This window comes from Mugil cephalus, chromosome 7 (genome assembly GCF_022458985.1).
Source record: "Mugil cephalus isolate CIBA_MC_2020 chromosome 7, CIBA_Mcephalus_1.1, whole genome shotgun sequence".
NCBI lineage: Eukaryota > Metazoa > Chordata > Actinopteri > Mugiliformes > Mugilidae > Mugil > Mugil cephalus.
The window spans coordinates 6,248,403-6,269,443 of NC_061776.1; the positions used below are offsets into that span (position 1 = coordinate 6,248,403).

General features: G+C 45.3%; 1 protein-coding gene across 1 annotated transcript in view; it reads left to right on the forward strand.

The window, feature by feature from the left end:
- The window catches only part of LOC125011240 (partitioning defective 3 homolog), a 256,960-nt gene that overhangs the window by 225,133 nt on the left and 10,786 nt on the right, over positions 1-21,041 (forward strand). The window contains exon 24 of the mRNA XM_047590347.1: positions 17,963-18,086. Within this exon, the coding sequence (XP_047446303.1) occupies positions 17,963-18,086 (124 nt within the window). The remainder of the gene's footprint in view (positions 1-17,962; positions 18,087-21,041) is intronic.

Below are 21,041 nucleotides of genomic sequence, written 5' to 3' on the forward strand. Positions count from 1 at the left end.
ATGTAGGAGATTAATAAATGAAGGATAAAGTGTCCTAACCTGCACAATCAATTCAACATCCGCGGCCTCCGCAATACGATGTAAAATATATTATAAGTGATTGAAGGGCTTTGTTCCGTGATGAGATGGCCGCCATTAGGCGCCGTTATACGCCGGCTCCTCCGGTGTGATTAACAGCTCGGCAGACAGAGGGGAGACGGGGCGGATCCCTCACACAGCTCCTTTCCTTGACTCCTTCCTCGGTTCGTCCACTTGAAATACAGCCACGGTGAGTGTCCACCCCGCCGCCGGCTGAGAGAGCGCACACATACGCACACATCGGTCTATCAGCTCAAGCGGCGTGGACACTCGACTAATAGTAAAAGGGCCTTTCAAAGTGGCACACTTAAGTCTAGCACATCCCCCGCCCCCTCCCCTCGTACCCATAATGCCTTATTTATGGCCCCCTGGCTCGCTATAAAACCAGCCTGTGTCAGCAGCTGGCTTCAGGACCTCCAGGGATTAATTCACTCCATGCCAGAACATAGACTGCACCCCCCCACCCCTTCAACCGCCAGGGGCTCAGTCTTCCTCACACATCACATCCTCTCTTTAAAAAAAAAAAAAGTTTTGTAGTCATATGGAAATGATAATCTTATCAAACTGAGCTGGTGTAGTGAAGCCATAGTCCATCTCCTCCTCCTCAACATCCTCCCCTGATCTCTTTGAAGTCCTGCATGCCCTCACCGGACTCTCCCTCCTCTCATCCAGTCTTATCACCCCTCCCTTCCCTCCTCTCTCCCCCCTCCTCCTCCCCCCTCTCTGCCCTCATCCATGAACACGTCTTTCCCTTCCTGTCGTTCACCCTTTCATCCGTCCCCTCGGCGTGTCACTATCTTCTCTCCTCAACCTCCTCAGCTCAACTTTTCCTCCTGTTTGAATGAAAATTTATCTAAATTTTGGTTTTTATCTACTTATTTGTCCATTTTTAAAATAGCTAAAAGAAAAAATCTATCATGGGTGGAACATCACATGTCAGACTGGACTTGTAACCACATGGTTCATCTTTTTTTGTAGTAGTAGATAATAAAATGCTTAATTTCTCTTTTTGTATCCATTTTCTAACTCTTGCTAATCATTCAGTGTGTAAGATTGGCCATGTATGAATTTATATTGTATGAATCAGTACTGAATCGTGTGAAGATTTTAATAATATGTCAAAAGACCCAGTTTGCAGTGAACGCTATTAATATAGATTAAAAGTTAATAATATTTATGATTAATCATATTTCTTAGTGGAAGTCAAAGGTTAATGTGAAATTTTGCCTTATTTTTACCAACTACATAAAAAAATAAGGAAAGAAAATCCATCCACAGTTGCGCCAGAGAACTTGTTGTCTTCCTTTGTCTTCCCATCCCCACCCTCATCCTTCCTTCACACTTGGTCTACCTCCTCCCCATCTTTCCCATCCCTCCTTCCTTCCTTCCTTCCTTCCTTCCTTCCTTCACCGTCTCCCTCCTTCGCTCCCTGATCCGTCACCCTCAACCTCACTCAGCTCCTCACCGCCAACAACACTCCCCATCTAGGGATCTTGACAGCACATCCCCCATCACCCCCCCACAGACACACACAGACACACATACACACACACACACAGACACACATACACACACACACACAGACACACACACACACACACACACTTCCTCGTCCCCCAGAGGGATTTGAACCGTGTAGAGCCATGTGTCGGGTACCTGCCACAATGCATGTGACACCCTTTGAGTTTTTCCATGGGTGCTCGCTCTTTGATGGGCTGCACATGTATGTCCTGGCATGCCGGTTCGTGTGTGTGTGTGTGTGTGAGTGTGTGTGTGTTCGTGTGTGTGTGTGTGTTGTTGCATCAGATAGTGCAGCAGGGAGTCTGTGTGGGCGTTTTTATTTTCCATGAAAAATTTGGATCAAATTCAGAGTTTGTTTGTTTGTTTTTTTGTACCAGGATCCGTTGGTCACCAGAAGTAGTTAGTGCCTCCAGACTGGCAGCTTTACCCCCTGCCTAAATGGGGGGTATTATAAATAAAATTAAATGTAACAGTTTCCTTTACTTAAGTTACAAATTCTAGAGTAAAAACTCGGGGTTGGTCTTGTCAAGGACTTCACAATACGATACGTATCACGATACTCGAGTCACGATACGATACATTATTGCAATATTATGATATTGCGATATATTGCATTATTCTGCATAGTTCACAGAGAAACTTTAAATGCACATTGTATATACAGTATGTACATGAGATGACAGTGATAATTCATCACAGAAGAAAAAAATATCTCAATATATTCCTTTGTGAAATATTTTTTTCCAGCCATTAAAAGCTATTATTCATTTAAAATGGTATTGAGATAATTGGCTGATTTATAAGTTAATCGTTTCAGTTTTATCAATTACATGCACAGAGAAAATAAAAAATCCAACAGTATGCACGACACCCAGACCTGTTGTATTCCCTCCATCAACCTTCCAGCAGACAGTCTGTGCAGCCAGGCCTCCTTCGGGGTGGAGGTGGAGGTGGGGGTGGAGGGGGTGGTGGTGGTAGCTGCAGCCACTGTTGCCTAGTTAGACGATGTTTTGACAGGAATCGGGAGCTTTGTCTGCCAGGAGGCAGACAGTATCCTGAGGGTGGGGGTAGACCAGACTGTTCAGAAAATATTTTTTTCTGAACTCATCTCCTTTGATGCAGAAGTGCAGAAAAGAAATGAATAATGGTATAATTCTGTCCAGAGACTTTCATCTCTTCTCCTCAGAAAGTATATTTCATATAAGTATGTCAAGAATTTTGCATCTGGACTTCACAAAGACATTTTTGTAGGTGTTGATAATTCGGTCCATGGCCGATACGTTCAGATGTCCTCATGGTTATCTCATTAAATATAGTGAGTATATGCCTTTCATGTGTTGTCCTTAGAGCAAGCAAATGCAAACATTTAAATAAATACTAATGGGTTAAAAAAAAAAAAAAAAAGTAAAACAGCTGAACAAGTCGACATGAAGAGTCCACTTAGACTTTATTTATCCACAAGGGGAATTGCTTGATCACAATAGCTCAGTTGCACATGACAAACAGAGAATAGTAAATATATATTTTATATATAGGAAGGATAAATAAGGTTCCACGTCCACTGTGGAAGTGGAGTTGGAGAATGGAGTATAAATCTGGTACTTGGAGATCTTCATGTATCGTTGGGTCCTTTAAACAGGACTTCATTGCCAGAATTGGGCAAAAATACAGTTGTTCTTGTTGCTCGTCTCCACTTGATACAGGTTGTGGCATATTGTTAGCTATGCCGCTGAACCACAGATACTAAGCACAGTTTACTGCTACAACTAACCCCCCAACAAAACCCTCAGAGTGTCCACCTGTGATCCGTCTCAGTGGTCAGCACAACTGGGACTTCAGGCTGCTTCAAGTTGAAAGCCAGGAAGAGATGGAAGGAGGAACGGGGGGGGTTAAGGCAAGGGGAAGAAAACACTAAAGAGGAAGCGCCTGTACCCTGCTGATGCTATGGGTATTTCACGGTGGGCCCCCTTTGAAACGTTCATCCTGAGGAGGAGCAGGAAGGTCTTTGAGCGTCGTAGAACCTGGTGGTTCTGTGGGAATCCTTCTTCGGTGGAGGACCAGGGAGGACGTTACCCAGGATTTCCTCTGACCAGGGGTCTGGAGGCTTCAGAGGACAGATGTGAACACGTGTTTTACTAGGAGAGGTTAGCGGAGGATCTGAGCTGCTGCGAAGGCATGACTGATCGTCGGGGCAGAACCAAACCATGAAAGGTCGACCGCATTCTGTCCGGTGGAATCGTTAAAAGCCTAAGAGGAAGATCTTTGTGAAGATTAGCTGCAGAAATCCTTTAGATTCCACAAAGTTAGTGAAACCATTTCTATTCACAGCTCGTTTCCAGAGACGTATGTGTTAACACTCATCCCATTGTCGTTCAGTTCCACATGTTAGTTTGTACAGATACATTAAAGCTGCTAAGATCAGCTACTAAACACAGCATGAAACCTTCTATCCCTGTTGTTCATTTGAAAAGCTACTGATGGCCACACTTCACCTCTTTGTCCAGCTTCTGAACCACTGCAAAGTCCTTCCTCGGGTAATTATACACCGATCAACCACAACATTATGACCACTACTGTGAGAAATAAATTCCTTCAACCATCTTGTGACAAGTCAGTGTTCCACTGGGAAACTTTAGGACCTGGGATTCATTCATGTGGATGTTACTTAGACATGTAGCGCCCATCTAGACCAGACCAGGCACCCCCACCCCATAGCAATGACACATGAAGACCATTGTTTTACCAGACACCACAGTCCATTCTCTGGTCACAACTGTTTTGGAGGCACGAGAGAGACCTCCACAATATTAGGATGTGGTCATGGCTGATTGGTGTAAATCACTGTGCAGTGTTTCTCTTCCATATTCATGGACCTGTCTCCCAGGTACTGAAGCAAAAAAGCCCTCATCGATGTTTTGGTTTTTTTTTTTGTATTTTTTTTAAATTAGAGGATTTGTTGTTTTGGCTAACGGGGAATTTCACCGAGTATCTGACTCTTTCAGCATCGCAACGAAAGCTCAAGGCCTCAGCTATGAAAAAGAAGGTTCAGTTTATCCTTTAAAAATTATACAACAAAGGAACTGAGTCCAAGGTTTCAGTGTGTGTCGTCTTATTTCCAGAGCGTAGGGCTTGGGGTGCTTGCAAAAACCGAATTGTGATTTGGTGTTTTTTGTTGTTTTTCTTGCCCGTACTCGCGTTCGTTTTGGTGGTCTGGAAAACATGCCTCCCACCCCTCACCGAAAGCTACTCCATATTGAATATTTCATGAGGCTGTTGTGTGGAGTCACAGCTTTTAATGAATGCACGCTGTGCTGAACTGCTGCTGCACTTTAGCTCCGTCCCCGAGAGGAATGGTTTCTTAAAAAAACGAATGCTATCCTGTTTTCAGCTGATGTGAAGTACGCGGGAGGATTTGGTAACGATTTGATGTTTTTCTGAACGGTGTGATGATAGTACAGACTTGAAACCCTTGAAATTGCGTAAATACATCAAGCTGCTCGGAGCTCACATTTTGTAGCGGTGGTATGGATGAGAATGGACTCACGCTGGGGTCGCGGCTTTGCCAAATTCCAGCCTGAGCCTCAGCAGTCTCCCTGGCATCTAGGCCACATATTACCATGGCAATCATACATCAGATACTCAATCTTTCCCTCTCAAAATTGCCTGCTGTCACAAGATGCCTCTGGTCTCATTTTCATCCGATGCAGCCCCGAAAACAGGGAACACGGCCCCCTGCCTCCTGATGATAATGGATCCTAATTTGACTTAGATGATGATTTATCAGATGCTGCTCATGCTTTAGTCGGAAGTATTATTCAGCTCTCCGAAAATGGGAACCATTACAAGTGAGACCTCCATCCGTCACCCAGCAGACGCCACATCGGAGAGAACAAGAGAAGGGGCCATATGAGCTGGACCAGGGTGCCTGCCCCAGAAATTAGACTGCTCCAATTGGATTTCCTTTCTCTCTCTCTCGCTCCTAGTTGGTCTGCCCTCCTTTCCTCTTCGTTTCTGACAGCTCGCCTTTCTCTCCGGTCCATGAAATTATCATCCAGGATTGTAGATAAGCATCACTCGGACCTTTTACCTTCCCCAGTATTAAAATGAACCCAGGTGACTGCTATCTCTCACACCTTATTTCCTTACTCTGCCTTTAAAGGGCCGCTGCCACAGAAGAGACGAGTCCTTTTGTAGTTCCCGTGAATGATGTACAGATCACTGTGACAGCTGGCCAGTGTATGCTACAGTGTGTGATTAGGTCTTTAATTTAATGCTTAGATAAGAGGGGGGTTTTCTTCTTCATTTCTTGGATTTAATGCAAACAATGGCATCACAGTCACCATAAATGTTTTTGTCTGTTTTATTATTCTTCTACTTTTGCCCTGGGGTTCAGTATTGGGACTTAGCGTTTTGCTGTGAGGTTTAACTTTAGTGTGTGTGATGCCTACCATTGTGCAGGTATGCATATCTGTGCCAGTTGTGCACGTTTTAAAGGTGTATTTTAACCTGGATTAATAAGAGGCAGGAAGGTTTTTATATGCTGATGATGCCCAGTAGCCTGCTTGGTTCATTACTAGTCATAGACTTGTGTTAACAGCTTGTATCACTATATTTCCACATTGCTCTATTCAATTTTTGGAAGCACAGTCCAACTGAAAACTGACCGGCGGGCTCCAACTATAGCGCCAGCTAACTAGCCTAGCTAACAGCTAGCTAGCCAGCTAACAGCTAGCTAGGCAGTAAGCAGCACATCACTGGGGTTTTCAAGTGGGCATCGCCCTTCACCGATGTTTTGTCACCACACAACTACATGACTTTCAACCACCGAGAGATTAAAAAGTCATAGATAGACTCTTCATATAGTCATTGAAGAGTAAACATGATTCTTTGGTGTTGGATTTACGCCATTGTCTGATAGATATTTAACTACAGGTTGCAATAACGCAGACTCCAGCAACTCTAATTTATCCAAAATGCGTTTCCACGTCCTGACTTCAATTCTTATTGGCTAGAAATTTAACTACGTGTCACGGTGACGCAGACCACATGAGCTGTGATTGGTACCGTGTTTTGGCTAGAGTGTTTACGGCTACTTCTCCATCTCCACAATTTTCACATTGATTGTTTTGGATCAATAACAATGGGACATATAGAAAGGTTGACTGAGGAGGTTCAGAGATACAAACATTTCTATGACTCGTCTTCAGGGAAATTTCAGCGACAGTTTCAGTCGCCATTGTTGAAAGAGAAGCAGGAAGTAGAAAGAAAAATGAACCTAACTGGCAAAAAAAGACACAGCAGCAACTAGCTTTAGGGTGGCGTTGTTACAGATTTGGTATAAATGGCTCACATGGCTCTTTAAGACAGAGAAGTGATTTCTGCGTGAAACTCAAGAAAAGACAAGAGCCAGAGAACTTGTGCAAATGTAGTTTCTGATTCAGACTGAACTTTATTCATGAGTTTGAAAAAGCCAGACCTCGTTATCAATGTTTAGTTTAGCTGAGACCTCATAAAATTAAAAAAAAAGAAAAGTGAGTTGGACTCCTTAATGCCGCCCTAATCCACTGCAGATAAGACGGCGCACTCACCCCGCTGGTTTGAAAATCCTCTCCTCTTCCCCTCACACTTTCATCTCACACTTCCAGTAATTTGCACAACCTGTAGGAAAACACAGCTCTTGTGGGCGACGCGCAGGTTGAAAGTAGTTTTCTCTTCTCCGCGGAGTTGTTAAAGCACCACTACAAGTTAATGGCATAGAAGAGCCTACTTTACGGCCACGTTGACACAGAAAAGGAGTAATTAGCAGCGCGTCTGTGGTGAAGCCATTAACTCGGAAGACCCGAAACCTTGTTGCCTGGTTACGGTCTCCCCAGGTGACTGGATGCTGCTGATTCACGCCGATCGGCCGTGCATCACGGAGGACCGGCGGCCCTGCGAGCGCTGGTTATGATGGGTGGGATCGTAACGCCGTTGTGAAGCTCAGATATATTACAATAAGTGGCTTATCTGACAGCGCGGCTCTGTCCATTGACTGATTGAACGGCGCAGCCTGATGGATCCTCGTCTCCCGTTAACCCTCAAGTCACTTCCAGAGAGACGAGTCCGCTCTGAGACAGGCACGCCGTGTAAACTGGAAAGCCGCCGGAGAATCTGCTCGGCATTTGTGAGCGATGTGGAATTTCAATGCTAAACGGATTAGTACAGTTTTGCATATGCTCGACCCCTCCTCCCCTCCTCTCCTCTGTCGCATTGTGGACTTTATTATGCCTCCCCACACAGAGGAGATCGTCATCATCTGTCACTGATGGATGAGATTAGGTTTCTGTTGCATCAAAGCGCCACGGCTGCGATGGCACGTTAGATTGGGAGCCTGCGTTAATGTGGATAACATCAGATATCCACGTCCCGTTTAGCATTTCAGCGTCGGGGCAGGAAGATGGATTTGAAAGTTGGGTGGGCGAGAGGAGAAAACGGCTTGTGACAAAGAATATGTTGGTTGAAAGAATAATATCGCTGTTGACAGGAAAGGGATTAGCATTTTGCTACCGTATCCCGCCTCTGTGCTTTAATACATTTATTATAAGCCATCTGTGGTGCTGTATATATATTTTTTATCAAATATTACCTGAGGAGCTGACAAACCATTTGATTTAAAGCCCTGAAATCATAATTAATGGGATATCTGTGTCTAAAATAGAATAAAATATAAGCAGACTACAAGACCTGTGGTTTGTCCTCTTCATGTTAACGCGTTAATGTTTCCGTCTGCTTCTCCATCTCTGGAGTTTTGAAATCGAACACTTTGAGGAAAGGTTAATTGAGGAGGTTTGGAGATGCAGACTCAGGTTTGGCAAAATGTCTGCGACAATTCAGTTGCCATTGTTGAAAATGAAGCAGGAAATAAGTAAGTATCTGTGGGATGATCCACAGGAGCCGCCATAATTGGGTGTAAACTACCGGTCAAAGCACAGTCTTGAAATATTAGAAGTCTTTTCTAAACTGTGGACTCATCACAGTAACCATCTTTATCTGATTTAACACGTGAACACACTTGTGACATTCTTTCTTTCTAAAATGGAAATAAAAAGATTTTATTCCCAATTTTGTTCCAGAAGTTCCCAGAAATCTGTGTCTCTTGTTTGTAGGGAGCTTTTCTTTCATTCTTTTGTCCAGTTCATCACAAATCAGCTCCATGGGGTTAAAGTCTAGAGACTGGGCCATGGTCCACTCCATGTGTTTTTATCCTGGGGTAGTTCTGGTGCAGCTTGGACTAAAGTTCTGGGTCATTATCTGTAGGATGAAGCTCTGACCACTTATACCAGAAGATACTGATGCTGTTCTAACACTTTGGACCCGTAGTGTAGACGTCAACATTTTCAGTGCAAATCAAAGTATTGAGGAGTCGTTGCGGCGCTAATGCAGCACTTTTCTTGATGGACAGTCTCAATCTAAACACTACTTTCATGGCTAACCATGCTACCATCACAGGTTCACTAATGTAGTCAGCTTTAACAAAAGCCACTTTCTCATCAAATGAATGGATTATAAACTTTCTGTATGACAGGAAGCACTTTTGTCTTTATGGTTTTCACGTTGACAATCTGATCTCGTAATATTTTCCACTGAGATTAGATCCACCACAATCTCTCCTCAGTTTAATCCTAATGTAAACTCCAATCTCAGAATGCGCATACGAAGGACGCACTGAAAGCACGAAGTGGAATCGGAGCTGCAGCTAAATCACGTGTGAAATGCCCCCTGCAGATATCACGGTGACCTATTCAAATGCGGTTTTCCGCGGCACAATCCGACGGGGATTTGAGTAATGAAACTTAAAAGGGCCACGTAGGCCGGCGTGCTCCCCACCTTCGTTAAAACTAGGGCAGGGTTACGGATGTACAGCAGCGCGGCCCTATTCATTTATTTATTTATTCGGCGCCGGCGCTCACGTTCGCAGGCATGAAATTGGCCCGTGAATTAAAAGGAGGTGCGTAACCTCGTGCCACCCTATTACTGCCGTGAGTGGCGCCACAGCTTGAAATTGAAGAACAGTTGCACATCTTGCTTTAAGTGTGTGAATGTGTGTGCGTTGGCATTAGTATCAGTCAAATATTATATAACCATCTCCGGCGTTTCTGCCCAGAAGTGCCCTCTAAAAAAATTGAGATGCCCCATAAAACTGAAAACCAATTAAATCCGCTCGGTTCCGTCAATGGATTCCAGTGTTTACAGTGTTGACACCCGGTGGGATTGCTGAGGCTCGGGATGAATGGAGCGGCTGCAGGAAATGCTTTAGGAATTAGATTAAGGCTGCGTGTTTCTGACTGTTATAAGACATTTAATTTATGGGACAAAAGACATAAAAGCTTAAAATGATCACTTACGCTGATCGGGCGTAAAATTACGACCACCTCCCTAATGCTGTGAAGGTTGGGATTCATCAGAGAATGGACATGGGTCCTCTCTGGGTTTCCTGTGGTGTCTGGAAACAGGATGTTGTTAGTGGGGGGCCATCAAGGAGTGTCATTGCTGTGGGGGGGTGGTCTGGTCTGGTCTGGTCTGGTCTAGGTGGGTGCTACATGTCTAAATAGCATCCACACGAATGAATGCCAGGTCTAAAAGTTTCCCTGCAGAACAGTCAAAATATGGTCGATGTTATTCACTTCTCCTGTCTGTGGTCATAATGTTGTGGCTGATCAGTGTATGTCAACTCCTCATCACGCCTCAGAAAACGAGTGTGTGCGCGTCCACCTCCATTCCTCTGCAGACCCGGCGGCTGCTCTTCCTTCTTCGGCGCCGAGTCGCCAAAAAGCCGCGTTTCTTTCTTGCACGTTTAAACTTGGCAGGGAGCGTCGGCGCCGCGCCACCACTGCGCCCTCCGAGGAGGAGAAGCGCTCCTGATCCGAGCCGGGCCGCCAGCCGCGCAGATGGCGTCGGATCGGGCCCGAGTTAGAGAACGTGTTAGCTGGATTCATTAGCCTCTTAACTTTGCTGTCAACAGAAGCCTTTACATGGGATGTGAAAATCTGCTCGGCTGTTTGTCTTCCTCTGCGTGTTAGCTGATTTGTTTGTGCAGTTTGTCAACACGCGGTCCCACTTTACTCTCACTCCGGTCGGGCTGACGCGTCGAGGGGCCGGTGCCAGGGCTTTATTAATGAGTTGCTAAGTGTGGCGATATGGTATCGATCTGCATCTAATTGCCGTGTTTTTGCAGATCAATTTGGCTCTGTTTGTGTCTCGGGGTTAAGCCCATAGTAAAGGCGAGATGGGGCCAATAAGAGCCTAAATGGCACAGACACGATGGCCTCCTGGACCCTCTAATCTCCCCACTGCAACAACAAACACCAGTGGGGCTGTGAGTAGTCAAGCATCTGAGCTAATCCCCTTTTTAAGCCTCTGTTTTCAGAGGAGTTCAAATGAAAAGCCAGGTCACCCGTATTCAGTCAGCGTATATTAACTCGGTAGTTTACGTAGAATCGTTAAAGAGTTGCAGATGTAAATATTAAATGTCAAAAGTTTGCCGCCCCCCACAAGCTCATGAGACACCAATTACGCGGCGTCAGAAGTTTCTTATTACATTACAGCGCAAACAATACTCGGATTCTCCTCTGAAGCTCTGCACATAAAAACAAAGACCGCAAGGAAAGGTTTCACTTTCTGAAACACAGCTCCAGTCTTTTATGGGCGTCCCGACAGAGGAAGTCAACAGAGACGACAGTTTATTAAAAAGTAAAGGAATCCCGACTACGCATTCCCTCGTCAGGGACTCACTCCTATGGCGTGCACGGATCTTTTGTTGAATTCTGCTTTCAGACTAATGATTTACCCTTTAATTCCCTTAAAAATCTTCATCCAACCCAGGTCTGTTTGAGGGTGCAAAGGGAGCCGTCCCCTGTTGCTTCCCAGCGGTAGATAATGGGGGGCGACGCCGCTCTGCCGCTCACAGATGGAGCGTTAGCCGCTAGCACCGGTTAGCGGTGGCATCGTTCTTCCCTCCTCGCTGTCTGTGAGCCTTTCGATCAATAGACCTGGATCATCATCTCCGGCGTCCCGGTTCATTTTTCACAGCTGCTCCCTCTGTGTCAGAGGATGCCGGGCTTGGTTCAGCCATCTGATGAGATCACACGAACTAAACGCCGCAGCTGCTGCGTTCGGGGGGCAACGCACATTCGCGACGCGCGTTGTCTTGCGCGTCAGTGAGTGTTTATTTAAGGTGGCTGCCGAGCAGGTCGCTACGACGGTCGCATCAGGAGATGGGAATCCCACGACTAGCCGTGCTTAATTAAAATGTTTAATTAAGACGGTGGTTTTTAATTAAAAAGTAGATTATTAAGGAGTCAGGATTATTGGCAAATGAAACAGATAGGGTATCACAGAATACAGTCCGTGCGTTATGAAGAGGGAGGTGAATCAGCAAGTGTTAATTTGCCCAAAGGGAAAAAATCTAAGAAATGAAGGCGGCTCGGTTTAAGACGCCGCGGAGCCTCGGCTGGCTTTGTTAATAGTCTGCATGGCTTTGAGTGGCGCTTTCACCCCGAGACTTTGAAGTGTGAAGCAACAATGCCGCTCTTGTGCCGTCAAGGTCGCCCCACTCGTAAGCTCTCGCCATGAGGGCCCTCGTCAAAACACAGACTGGAGATCCTCTTGCGTCCCTCTGCAGTGGCGGGGCCTCTGCACTCTGTGGTGCCGCTTAACGTGCTCAGAGGGTCACGGCCGCGATCCTCTCCAGCTGTTCCTCCCCCGGCGCTCGGTGAACGCTCTCGGCGTCCCAGCGTTCATCTCCAGAGCGCGCCGATCCTCCAAAACGCCTCCAGATGAGTGGACGCTTGTAAAAACGCACCGCATGCCCGCGCGCACTTGGCGGTAGGTCCGTTGGAGGATGCTGTCGCGCATGCATGGGAAGAGCAGCCCGTGTGAATGAGGCCATTCTCCTGTAATCTGCAGGATTAGGCCTCTGTCCGTCAGCTGCCTCTGTCACTTACTGTACATCAGCGTAGAGGACTTCCCTTTGTCTCCGGACATGGTCTGATTGAGGGTCTGTGGAAGCAGAGGTTGAAGTAGCTGCACGGATCTGATGAATCCTGTTTGATTGGTGTTCCTGCTCCTTCTTCTACTCTGACAAACGAAGTCTGGACTTTGTCTTTAATTGTTTTGGTCTGGGTCAAAAATGGTCTTAAAATGTGGTCTGGTCTGGTCTAGGTGGGTGCTACGTGTCTAAGTTTCCCAGCAGAACACTGAATTGTCATAAAATAGTCAATGTTAATGGTCATAATGTTGTGGCTGATCATGTATCAAAGTATATATATACATACAGTATATATATATGTGGTATATAAAAATTAAAATAAACCTTCAGGTCGTGTTTCCACTAAGCACAATGCTCACAGTTGTTGTGTTTGCGTGCTTGGAAATCTCTACCAAGCCTTTCTGATGGTTATTTTATGAGCTAAGACTAATGTTATTTGCAGCCTGCTCTGAGCTGCTTTCCTCACTTAAAACAAGCAGCATCACCGACGGCTGATTATATCAGCTGTGGCTAATTCACTGGAATTCTGTTACAGCTTCTGTGAAACTTCAGTCCGTTGGCTAACGTGATCTCTCTGAGCTGTGGACTTTATGAATCCATCACTAGCCTCGTTTTTTTTTTTTTTTTGTGACGAGAATAAACGATCGGTTAAATGCAGCTCATTCAATATCTGAACCAAACTTTTTAATGCATCAAATCAATGTATAAATCCGATTATATGTCGCAGAGCCGATTCATTCATGTTCCTGCCGCGCTGGTGAAAACTTTAATCAATGTTAATACTGTACCACTATAGAAATGGACTCAGCCAACAACAGCTGACTACAGGGTGAAACCAAACCTTTGTGCTTGTAGCTACGCATGACTATGTCCCATATCAGCTGATTAAAGACATTTAACAATCAAACGTTTACTACATGCGAGGAACAGGGTTTGATACTTGATTCAGATGTGATAAAATGCCACTAAACACCATCCTCGCCCTCAGATCTCAGATTGGTCAAAGGTTTTGGTGAATGGTAAAACTCCCCAGAATGTAACTACACCTCACTACCATGCAGTCTACCAGAGCTGTGATTGGTCCGCTTGGATCAGTAAAGACATCGAGGAAAGGTTAACTGAGGAGGTTACAAACGTCTGTGTGACTCGTTTCGGTGAGATTTTGTTGATACTTTCAGTCGCCATTGTTGAAAGCGAAGCAGGAAGTAGAACTCGACTGGCGGAAACGACACGGCGCCAACTAGCGGTTGGGTGTGCATTGCACAAACATGCATGACTGGCTCCGGCGTACATGCAACACACCGTCTTTGTGTCGGAGACGTATAAACCGCACTTAATCCTCCAACAGTTTGTCTCTTCTGAGCTCCTGTCAAAGTAAATCAGAAAGCTTACAGATCCCCCATAACAAAAAAAAAAGAGCGAGAGATTTCAACGGATTTGACTTTGAGAACAGGATTTTATTCAGATCCGATAAAAAAAAAAAAAATAAAAACATTGGGCCTCATCCTCGCCCTCAGATTAGTTAAAAGTTTTTTGAAGCAGCCATGTAACTAATCCTCCAGCTTCTGTCAAAGTTAAGAGAAGTTTACAGATTTCCCCGTTACACGTTTTAGCCAAAGCTAAAAGAAAAAGACCCAATAAACCCAGATTCTGGTTCGACTGTCTTGATCTCACTCTCAAAGCTCCTTTTCCCTTGCAATCCCCTCCGCCTCAACATGCTGCATTAGAGCCCGGCACGGTGGTGGTGGTGGTGGTGGCGGCGTCGCCGTCGTTCTGAAGTCTGCCCACAGCGCAGACATTACATCTCCTCAAAGCTCCCTCCTTCCCCGGGCTTACGGCTGAGACAGGCAGCTTTTCAGGAGGCACGCCCGACCGTGAAAGGCAGGGAGCATCTCGGCGTAAACAGCTTTGCTGGCAGCCCAGTCAACGAGCCGCAGTCCTGTTATTGAGTCCCAGAGACACTCCACTCAACAAAGCCACACGGTGACCTTTCAGCCTCGCGCAGCAGCGGCGGTGCCAGATATTGAGTGAGTCTGTCCAGAGGATGAAGCTCATCTCAGACTGAATTTCAGCCTCGCTGTTCTTCTCCCGTCTCTGGGGCTTTTTTTTTTTTTTTTTTTTTTTTTGTATTGCAGTGTTGCTCTTTCTCTGATTGATTCACAACACTTTGTCAGACACGAGCGTTTGGAGATCTCTGATCCCTTTATTTGAGATTCTCTTCTCCCGAGTGTCTCGAGTGGGGTCGTACTAATGTGAGCCGGGCCTGTAGGCTGGCGTGATGGTGATATACGTTTGATTACAGGGTTGAGCTGCGATCTGGGGGCGTCTTTCGTCTAACAGACATTGTGCTTAAATATATTCATTCCAAACTAGAGCTTTCATCCTTTCCTTTTTTTTTGTCCTTATATGAATTTTTCATTATAGTGCTTTTAAAAACGCATGGTGCGACAGTTTCACTGTGAGCTGTGGTGAAGATGGAAAAGTCGGAAAAACGAAGCAGCAGAACGAGAAGATTCATGCCCCAAAAAAAGTGTCGTTGTTTGTTTTTTTTTCCCCCCGATATCTGGGGACAGTCCCCGTTTTGGATGAGCTGTCCTGCAGCTAAAGTTGTCCCTGAAAATGTCCCCAATTTTAGCTTTTTATTAATGAGAAGAAAAAAAAAGTGTTGCGCACAGACTACAGTTATTACGGTAGCTGGTCGCGCTGCTATTGATGTTACAGACGTAGCAGTTTATGAATAAATATGATAAAAATAAATGAAACCGTAATTCCTCTCTCAACCAGTAATGAAAATGTTGTGAACATGTGATTATACATGAAAATAAAAAATACCGTAATATACTGTGAAATCGTCAGAATTTTGAAAAATACCGTGATATAGATTTTTTTGGTCGTACATTTTTATGCCCAGCCTTTTTACTAACAATTAGTTACGGATTCTCTTTTGTTCCATAGTTGGCATCGGAGGCCTTGACCCTCAGTCACGGGATCACACATGGTACCGCCTGTCGGGTCAGCTGCTGCAAAGAGGCCGAGCGTCTGTGTTACATGTCACTGGGGTTGGGGGGGGATTGCATATGACAGGTTCCTGATCTTTAACAAGGCGACTGGCTCTGGCTTTTTCTTTGTGTGCGTCTGGAGTTAATAGCTGTCTGAGTCCACGCTGCTGCTGTGTTTTAGGTTATGTCATAATAGCTCTTCTAGCTGCTTGTTTTGTGATGGAGGAAATGATTTGGCCAATTATTCCAGTAATTTTATGCAATAAAGAGTCAAAATAATCTGATATGTTAAGTGTGTTTGAAATGTGCAACTACTGCCGTAATATGAATTGGTTTCACTTATTCCTTTGCAGATGACATTTTTTCCCTGTGTGCATCTGAATCATGTCCCTCGACAAATACAGTTCGGTATTTTTATGAGTTTAAACTTTCACTGTGTAAGCAGAAACAAAACGTTTGCAAAACCAAACTCGGGGGACCTTCGGGGGCTGGAAAGAGTTGCAGGCTTGACCTTTTTGAGTTTTCCAGATAAGACAGTCCCCTGGAATTTCCTGGCAGAAGTTAGAGAGTTGAAGAGTCGGGCTCAGAGTCGCTGCTCCCCCGCTGCTCCTTCATCCCCCGACACGTCCATTCATTTTCCCCGTTTGAGACTGAAAATGTGTTAATTACTTTCCTCTGTATGGGGCCGTATTATTTCAACACCAACTCCGTGTCCTCGCTTACGCTCACGGTCGTATGTTACTCAATTTATGCGGCCCGGTTCCAGTGGAAACGTATCTGTGTTACATTAAAGAAAACAATGAAGAAATATAAATATTAAAAGTTAATGGAGGCCAGCTGGTGTATGAAACATGGACAAGGCTGTTGCAAGTGTATCAGTCACTGATATGGCGAAAGATTGAAATAGTGAGGACCAGGAATAAGAGTTCTGGTTTGAATATTTCCAAATCTAAATTTATTTTACTCATAATACTTGAAATAATTCTGAGGTTGACTGTATTAAAGAAGGCTGAACCCTCCACAACATCACCCAAAACATTCCTGATTCCAGTTTTGAAGCGGTCTAAAGAGTGGAGCGTGAGTAGAGCTAGCAAGCGACACCTAGACATATATGTTAACCAACCTGTGAGGGCCAACGAGCTGTCACTCAAAGAACCAGCCTCTAGTGGCCATTTGTGGAACTGCAGGCGTTGGCGCTTCCAGGTTGGCTTCGATTTTGCAGCACAGGAAGCTGCTCGGTCTAATGATAGGAGAGAAACCACATGGTAATAAAACCCAACCCACAATCTTAGGTGTTCTCTGGTTGGTATATACACTGATCAGCCATAACATTATGAATATTGTGTAGGTCTCCCTTGTCAATTTGGAGGCCAGGTCAACACCTTGTGCGGTTCTTCGTGTTTTTTTGGTTGCATCCTGCTGCGGATGGCTGCTGCCATCAAGGAGTGTCATTGCTATGGGGTGGAGGTGTCTGGTCTGGTGTAGGTGGGTGCTACATGCCCAAGTAACATCCACACAAATGAATACCAGGTCCAAAAGTTTCCCAACAGAACATTGGTTTGGTTGGTGGTATTTACTCCTCCTGTCAGTGGTCATAACATCGGTCTATATGTGCATCATCTGTTGTTTCCATTTTAAATGACACTATTTTACTTCATACACACAGGGACTCTTGACCTTTCAGCAACGGAAGCTGCAGGTTGTTGGTAACAGTTCATAATTGCGACCCTGTACCTGCCGAGAGCAGGTCAAGAAAATCTGCGCCCTGAAAAGAAAAGACATATTTAAACATTTAACAGCTGAACACTTTAGACCCCGTAACATCTAATACTGTTGCAGTGTGCGACCCGTTCGAGTGTGTTTGCTCAGCGTAGCATGAGAAAGTTACAGTGAAGGCTGCATTGTTTGATGTAAGCACCGCGGGCCTGCGACAGACAATAGCAGGGTGGTGGTTGAATGATATGAGGCTGCGGTGGGAACGGCAGACGGGGGCGGAGGCTGTAGGGGGTGCTGTGCTCACCGTTCGCCACTAGTCTTTGTTCGCCGTTATGAATAATACATCAGAGGTACATTAGTTTGATTCATATTGCTGTTGGCTCCGCTCTAAGCTCGCTCACGGCTCTGCCCTCACTTTACGTTTTATCTGGGCTGAGTGTATCTGTGCTGCCCCCGACAGAGTCAACAGCGCATTTGATCATTCCTTAGACAAAGCACGCTGGACTTTAAAGAACTTCATCCTGCAGGCCATCCCCCCCCCCACCCCCCGTGAATGATGGAACCAGGTCACTCGTTCACAACGGACCTCTCACACTCATCCGTCTTCTCTCTTTATCCACAGTAGCCGGCTAACCCCGAGCAACCACGACCGGATACAGAGGCTGCGGCAGGAGTTCCAGCAGGCCCAGACGGTCCCGGACGACCCGGACGACCGCCGGAGGACCTACAGCTTCGAGCAGCCCTGGGTGAGTGTCTGAAACGACCGGGGAGGACGGCGACGACCGTCACACACGACCTCGACCAGACCCAGACTCGAACCAGAGTTAGCACCCGTGGCTAACCGGAGTATGGTGCTAACCGTCACTAACCCACGGACAAGGCGTGGTCCTCTCCCCCCACTCCAGGATTAACCTCCGTGGGCCTTTGTTCTAACACACTCCCCCCTCCTCTCACCCCTCACCCTCACCCTCACCCTCAAACGTCGAACCGTCTGCATGTAGGAGTCTTCAAACATCACTAACCCCACCTGCCTGTCACAGCCGCCTCCACTCATCCACCATCCGTGTTTCTGTCTGTCAGTCATCCACATGGACACGCCCACCCACCGCCTCATGGACTCTGGGGTTATCTTTGTCTCGTTTCTCTGTGTGAGGACGTGGGAGAGGGATGGAGGGGTCTTATTTTTAAAACCTCTTATGTTTTAACTGTGCCTTTTTTTTTTTTTACAGTTTATAGTAAGGGTGCTTTTTAACTGACGATAATGAGTGCGTGCTGAACCAAAGGAGGGAAATTAAAGCGAACAAAAGTTTTTTTGTTTTTTCTGGGAGGTGATGAAATCGCCTGTCATGTTTTTAGTATTTATTTTAGCCTCTTCCTCCTCCTCCTTGCACCTCCACCTCAAGTGTACTTGGTTTTTACATCACTTTTTAGAAACGAATCATGACGACAAAGTACAATCAGTATGTTTTAAAGCTCAAAGCTACAATTTTACTATTTTTTTTTTTTTTTTGTAACTGGTTGCATCTCTGTGTAATGTGTATTACATGCATGCTTTTGTCGAGTGTGGGGCGACACCCATTACTGTCGGCTTCACACATTTTCCATCACAACATGTTCGAATGCAAACACTAAACATATCAGTGATGATGTTGCACAAATGTGGTTTGTCCCCAAACTAGACAGTAGAAGGTGCATTGTGTCCTTTTAAGACAAAAAGTTAGTTAGTTGTGTCTCTTTTACACACACAGGTGTGTTTGTTGTATATTTTCTGTATGAACTCTTTTTACCGCTGGTATCTACAATACAATGCTCAGTCTTTGTTGTGCAACGGGAGAAATTTGGTCCAGTGATTTATAATTGAAATGAAATGATAAAGTGAGAGCTCATGAACCTAATCCTCTTGTGCCCTGGCCCTTTTCTTTTCCTTCTAATAAGCCCGGCAAATAAAAAAAAATGTGTAGATTATACTTTGCATTCTGCAGCGTTTAGCAGCGCTTTAATGGGATCGATGGACTGGCGCGCATTCCTGCCATCATTGTGCGGCGAAAGCGGCAACACTGTGGGAAAGCAGATCTCAGGTCACGTCTCCCTTTGTCTCGGAACAGCCGAGCGTGCTCTCAGTTAAAGAGCTGCAGCATTATGTTTGTTTACGTCAACCGCTCCTCATCCAGTTTCCCACGAAAACACGTCTTTTAGCCCCGTGACACATGAATACATCCACACACATGGAATATATATAAAGATTAAACCCATGAAAACATAAATCAGGTCTAACAGGAAGTAGCTTTTCAGTCCGCATTGTCTTCTTAAACCTCCTTTTCTTTGCCGGAGTGCGGCTCACACTCCGGTTCCCTGCAGTAATTGCGTGTTATTAGACTCGTGGCCTGGCCGTACTGGTGGGGCCGTATGGAAAACAGGAGAATGTGTCTTTGAAATTCAATTACCTCCCTCCTCCGTGCATATATTACATTTTGTTGCTTCATCTGAGAGATGTGAGCTGCAAACCTCAAGGAGCGGCTGTCCTTTCTCTTAATTCACCTACAGCTGCAGCGCTTCCAGTCACATAGAGCCAGAGCAGAGCAGCACGAGAGATGGTGGGAAATGATTATAGTGTGTGAGACGGATATATAAAACACACTTTATCATGTTCAGTCTATGCAAGTAGACTTACAGGGACGTATACTCATACTAGTGCTGGAACAGTCAGTCATGCATCCATTACCTTTTACCACTTACGCTGCAGAGGATTGTGGGAGGCTGCAGCTTGTCTCCACTGGTGTTGGAGGGGAGGGAGTCACATGAAAACCCAAAATGACCAGTTTGGAATCACATGTTAACCAAACCGTAATGTCTTAGGACCGTTAGAGAAAACCGGACCACCTGGAGGAAACCCAAGCGCCCACCCACCTCCATCAAACAGCCGTTTGATTTGATTTCACTTTTAAGTAAACTGTTAAGCAAATATAGCAGGATTGGTTTTTCAGATATCTACATCTGTGTTTCATGTGGCGCATTCACACGGGATAAAACAGCGTTTTATTCCAATTTACGTTCCATTGTTGTGGCTCTGCTACTTCCCATCTCACTCCGCTGCGCGTAAGAGACAGTTTTAATTAGTTTGCAAATTATAATGGATGATACAAATATGTTTTTGATACTGTTTATCACGGGGAAAAAAATTACCAACGAGCTGTCGTTATTTAAATCAGCTCCACCTTTGCCGATGAGCACATTAATGGTTGATTTAATGGTTTCATCCGCCTAAATGGGCGTGTCCAGTTCAGCGACATCTCAACTTTGCTCCATAACATCTGTCCAAACTTTATAATGTCAGGTAAAACTAGGGCTTAAGGTGCGAAGTTTGGTTTTCTACCATTTGAAATGCAATATTTTTACTTTTCTGCTCAAAAAAAACAAACTAATTCATATTAAAATTCCCTATTAGTTGCAGTGCCCACCAATTCTGCAGTTTCACTTCCTCAACCTGAGTGCTGTTTGCTGCATACCGATTAGACCGATGCAGTATCTCTGAGCAGCCGTATGGACGAGCTAACCATGCTGTAACCCTCAACGCAGACAGACTCGGACCCTCCACCTCCAGCTCCTCTGCTCCACATCTAATTGAGCCCGTCCCATCTTTGCAGCCCGTCCTGCAATTCCCCCGGTTGTTTCCTTGCCCGTATTTATCTGCATGCCCATTT